The following is a 6,000-nucleotide window of genomic DNA, read 5'->3' as shown; positions in this document are numbered from 1 at the left end:
TGCAATCCAAGATTCAAGAGAGAGCAAAATGAATTAGTAACTTCCCCTTACTTTTCCAGTCATCCAAACGGTATCTTTAGGATTGCATTGGCGGAAACAGAAATGAGCAAAACTTATTCTGTGGCTCAGTGCACTCCCAAGGTCAAAGCCACGATACGAATGATTCACCAAGTAGCAGCTCAGGTTATAGCTACTGGCTGGCACATTTCAAGCCTCCAGCATACCAAGCAGAAGTCGTAACTCAATAACTGAAAAAGACATTGAGGGGAAGCTCCCAATCATCACAGTAATTAACATGCAATTTCATTGTCTTCACTTAGAAAAAGTATCAGTAAGCATTCATGAGGGGTGAAATGCATGCAAAAACCCCTGTAAGTAATAACCTATATTCAATTCTCCTTGAGCCTTTCTATAATGTTGAGTCTCTTATCGCAAAAAGAAAGTTCAATGACAAGAAATTAAAGTTCAAATTCCAGCAGAAGTTGAGCAACAGGTGCTATGCAGAGCAAAGTTTCTCAAGGGCCAAATTTTCATCACCACCAACAGCTTCCAGAATACTCCTCACTAAATCTTCAGGAAAGCCCATCTCGATAAGCCTTTTCACCTGCAAATAATCAAAGCATTAGCCAAGAGTTAATTAGTTCCCATAACGTGAGAGATGTCAAGGTGCAATCAGCACTGCTGGTTCACTGGACAACTCTGGTACCCTTCTTGTCAAACCTCTAATTCATGGTATGGGGCTATGAAAATAGTAAATTGCGAAGTTGGAAAAACCAAAAAAAGCAAGCAAAATGGGGTAGAAACAAAATCCACACCTTCTCCTCAACACCTGTTGCTTTGGCAAAAGCTTCTGTCCAGTAGCGAGCTGTGCTGATAAAGGTATTTTGGTCTTTGATATACTGAAAATTTCAATAAAATGGCAAATGAGTTGGTCAAAAAAAGCAAAAAACAAGTGACCAAAGAAGAAGTGATTAAACAGCAAAGATGCAGGTCTCATTGAAAAAGCAAAGCTTATTAATTGGTAATCTATCAGTGTTCTGTCCAGAACCTTGCCAATTTAGTATAGATCATCTAGAAGATAGACTAGCAGTACCACCTGTTTTGCAACAACAGCATCTTGTGGATCATCTGGTGCAGGAGCAGAGAGTAATGCTTGTAGAGAGAGAAGTGCTGTCTTAATAGTGAGCGCAGGGCTCCATTGATCTTTCAGGATGTCCAAGCATATTGCTCCACTCTGACTGCTTATGTTAGGGTGCCTTCAATAAGTATTCAATAGACAAGTCATTAGCACAAAAATTTTCGGAAGCATATTGCTTAACATAATGGCAGTGGAAAACTACAGAAAATTGCACTTTCCTTAAAACATATATATCAGCCAAAAAACTCAATAGCACAACCAATTCAACTTAAAAACAAGAAAAATAAGTAGCGAACCTCTCTTATGGTGACTAATACTGCAGTTTATTTTTTTTTCTTGATATTTTCCGACATCTAAAGGAATACAAATGCATGCAGAGGCCAGCTCTTATGATCCAGAACTGACAACTAACTGGAGTACAGATCCAATTACATAAAGGTTGTCATTCACTTTCCTAAAAGAAAAGTCATGAAGATATCGACAAAGCATAACGTGAAAAGCGATGCACCATGTAGTAAACTAATTCTGGTTGGGGAACCATAAAGACTAAAAAATGCCAATATTCACATAATGGCAATAAACGTCAGTTGTTAACAAGCAAAGCTTAAACTTAAACTAAGCTCTGCATAATATATTTACTGCCAGAACTAAAGCAACAAATTTAAGTACTAAAAAAATGATTACAGACCTCAATCGAATAGTATGTTGACTTTTTCTTGGGGATGGCATAGTATCTCTATCAGTAAGAGAAAAATGACACTGCAAATAAAGAAAACTATTTTCGTACAAAGACGATTGAACCTTAATTACATCATTGTATTTATCATGATTACGCATACGAAGTACGGTCAGCCCCCTCTAAGACTGAAAAACACTTGATCCCATTATTGTAACAGGTTTTCACTATGGAGTTCTGGTTAGTTGTCCTTGTAGATATCCAAACTACTATTGTAAAAGATTAAGCTCGTAAAATAATTACTATAAGCTTGTAAAGATTAATTTATTGATTCCAGACAGCATATATCTACATCTATCTCTATATAAATACAGATATCCATATACATATCGACACATGCATATGTTTACATGTATGTCTAAACTATGACGTAAATGTATTTGTAGCATACAAACAGATATCAATTTCCATATCAAGACAAACATACATCTACATGTATGTCTACACTATAACCTATACATCCATTTCCCTATTGACACATACATAAATCCACATATATGTATACGAAATACAGTGTGCATGATACTACACGCGCATGTGAGCAAATGGTCAAGCTTTGTGAGGTTTTAGCCTACGTGGATTAGAGAGAGAGAGAGGGAGAGAGAGAGGATGCAAATGCGTGCATGCATGTCTAGAGGCAAAAAGAAACTAACATATCATATATCATTTTCTCGACACAAAAATGGTATAACATGATTCACATGCTATATCTGTGTTGAGTATTTTTTATCTCCAACAGGCAATTCCAACACGAAGTGAAATTAATGCAGTTATTGGTAGATACCTTAACATCATTAGCACTTTGGCCCCATCTGGTGTAAAACGTTTCACGATAAATGGTATTTTCTATGCATATCATGCGATGAACACATTCTTTCCTATAAATCTTATAGCATTTGGATGGAAACTGGAATTTTTTATTCATTATATATCTGCTTGTACACACATAAAAATATCCATTTACTGTATTGATCACATACAACCACATATACGTATGTTGACACCAAATGTGTGATAGTACATGCACATGTGAGGGTTGAGTGTGTCTGTTATGGAGATAGAAATAGAGGACCTGAATGTGCGTGTAGAAGCAAAAAGAAACAAACATATCGTATATGATTTCCACATACAGATGGTTTAACATACAAATGACATGCTTCAGCTGTATTAGGTCACAGTTTAGCACCATTAAGTAATCATTTTTATCCCAGCAGGCATTTCTAATGCAAATTAAGCGTGTTTAATCCATCCATTGGTAGATTCGTTAACTAAGAAGCCCTTTGGCTCCGTTAGGTGAGAATGTTTAAAATTATAAGAAAATTATTTTCTAAGAAAATTATAGCCTGCCAACCTTGTGGCTTTTAAATGACAACTGGAATTTATATTTTTCATCTCTAGAATTAAAGGAATGAGGTCTCACTAAAAAATATCTCAACAATGGACCATAAAGGTGTAAGTTTATTGAAAGCATATAACACGTAAGCCTAAAACCAAAGTATATAGGTTAATAGTCATCAATTGTCGGAGGAGATAAACTCTGGAGATAGAGCAACCAGCTATGAGTTTAAAAACTTAAAGCCATAGAAGCAGCATAATGGGCTAGATAAAAGTTTTGAACTATCGACAAAATAAGTTGTCGTTTAAAATGCACAAAATAATTTTGAAGGAAACAAGAATCAAGAAAAAGCTTTCCATCATGTGGACACTAAGTATCCTAAAACAGTTTTGTTTACCAAAAAGCCGATCAACTTCACAAGCTAATGGAGTTATCCATCAGCCCCCTCAATACATGCTTTTCCATGGCATGCAACTATGTAGGAACAGTATGTGGAACGTAACCGAAGCATAAACATGAGCTTGTCATGCCATGAATGTATTGAAAACCACCAAAAACAAAAGAACAAAGACAGATAAACTATTCAAACATGGAAAGTCAAATTACAACTGTGCATCAAGTCTTTCTTCTACAAGCTACAAAAATTGAGTGAATCACACATGCGGTTCTATCTTCAATTTGCTGGGATTGTACCTTTTCCAACAGTTGATGAAAAGAATGCAAAAGCGAGTCCTATATACATGGATTAAGTACAACATAGAAATGAAAAAACATTTCGAAAATGTTGAAGAGACTGCTAATAAACCGTAGAAGCTTTCCTCATACCAAACTTTGGTGGCAAATCTCATTTTGGGAGGCTCAAAAGGGTATCCATCTGCAATGAAACAAGAAGGCCACAATGAACATAGAATCCATCAGCAATTTAAAAAAACACCTTTTTCCATTTCAACCTCAAAAAATGAGATATTACATCCTGTCCAGAAACAAATGTCTGAGCAATGAGATATAACAGATATAGTCAGAATTCCACTTTGTTTTCCTTCATAATCCCCTCAATTCCAAAGATAACCGATAGCATGAGTAGTTTTCTTCTCTGTTTTTCCCTTCTGTTGTTTATTTCTTAACCCTGTAATCAGTTCTTTTTTTCTTTTTTTGACAAGTAACCCTGTAATCAGTTCTTAAATGTAGCTATTAGCACATATTTCATTTAAAAGGGAAAACAATTATAAACGGCCTCCAATTACTACTCAAACATCTAGATTACAATCATTTCTATTCACTCTGTAACCTTCTTAACTAGCCCAATAAATACATAAAACAGCTCTTTTCATCCAAGAAAATCAATATTCAAACAGTTATTTGCACAAATATTCAATCCCGAAAAAACAAAATTCACTCTAACAGGAGACATCACACAAGACATTGGCATGTCGCAAATTCCAAACCACAGCTTTCCGTCACTCTTCGGACAAGATTAAGGCGACCACTTTCAACTTTCAACTTTCAACTTTTAATATAGCTAATTTGTGTTTATCCCCAAAAGCAATTACAACATTCGTTTCCTGTCACCACTAAAGCATGCCTTTACCAAATTCAGAACAAAACTTAAAAACAAAGAATAATAAAAGGAAAAAAAAAACCCATATGGCACCCTTTACCAAAAACTGAAAAAACCCACAATCAAAATCAAGCAAAAATTCAGAAAAAAAAAATCACCTCCATCCTCTTTTTAAAAAATTAATAAATACCCAACGCACATTCATCTATAAACATCTGCACGAAATCAGAGAGGTTCTGCAAGGTATAAAAGGTACCAGGAAGGGTGATGTCGATGTTGAAAGTGCCACCTTCATAAGGAGTACCAAGAGGCCCAGGAATGGTACCAATCAAGTGAATGAGAGAGTCGGCTTTAGGAGCCACGCGTATTCCTGAAACCTCAACGTCTTTGTTGCATTCTTGAAGCTCTTTCTGCACTCTAGCCAAGTCCACCATCTTCAACGATCAAAACACCCCCTCCACCGCTTCCTTTTGATTCTCTGTCAGTCGGTTTAACTTTCCTTCAAAATTCCTTTTGATCAAACTTAATCAGTAACCAATAATCCTATAAAATTGAAGAAATGGGTAGGCAAAGAATTGCTGCGTTTCGTCACCTACACTCTCCCTTTCTCTCCAAGTGTGTGTGTGTGTGTGTGTGTGTGCGCGCTTTTGCTTTACCGTTTTGTTTCTTGAGAGAGAGGGAGGGAGAGAGAGTGTGTGCGTGAGTAGGGAAGCGGTTGGACTTTTGGTGTGTCAGAGACAATTAGTAGTATAACAAAACAAAGCAGACAAAAAATACCTTGAGCTGGCTTTTTTTTTTTTTCCATGGCCGTGCTTTGGGAAATATCCCAAAAATTAATTTTGAGTTTTTTTTTTCTTTGGTAGGATAAAAAATTTGTTTCCAGTACTTTTAGGCTAAAAATTGTTTAATGAAGAAACTATTACAAAACACAACAAAAAAAAAAAAAAATCTTTTTGCCTTTTGTTTTGTTTCTGTCTTTCTTTCCCACCTTTTTTTTTTTATTTGAATGGTAGATTGCCGAATAGGGTGTCACTTTGAATCTTATGCTTGTTTGGCTAGCATTGGAAATCACTCGTACGGTTATGAATTGGGAGAAGCATTTCTTGATTTCTTTTTGATAAGATATGGGTAGGGATGGCAAGTGTGCTCCGCGGGGGCTAATGGGGAGGCGTTGGGGCGGGGGTGGGGCACGGGAGTGTTCCCTGTCCCCCGCCACTCGCTTTAAAAAAATA

The 6,000-nt window shown here is 36.3% G+C and overlaps 1 protein-coding gene across 1 annotated transcript; it reads right to left on the bottom strand.

Annotated features, from left to right (window-relative positions):
• Positions 1-281: 281 nt before the first annotated feature.
• Positions 282-5,509, bottom strand: LOC140006001 (ubiquitin-conjugating enzyme E2 27-like). Its single transcript, XM_072047489.1, has 5 exons — positions 5,025-5,509; positions 4,036-4,084; positions 1,097-1,256; positions 816-899; positions 282-604 (listed from the first exon to the last, which is right to left on the bottom strand). The coding sequence occupies exons 1-5, from the start codon at positions 5,200-5,202 to the stop codon at positions 497-499; spliced, it is 579 nt and encodes a 192-aa protein (XP_071903590.1). The 5' UTR covers positions 5,203-5,509; the 3' UTR covers positions 282-496.
• Positions 5,510-6,000: the final 491 nt, after the last annotated feature.

Source organism: Coffea arabica, chromosome 4e, assembly GCF_036785885.1.
Source record: "Coffea arabica cultivar ET-39 chromosome 4e, Coffea Arabica ET-39 HiFi, whole genome shotgun sequence".
Taxonomy (NCBI): domain Eukaryota; kingdom Viridiplantae; phylum Streptophyta; class Magnoliopsida; order Gentianales; family Rubiaceae; genus Coffea; species Coffea arabica.
This window is presented reverse-complemented; position numbering and strand designations above follow the sequence as displayed.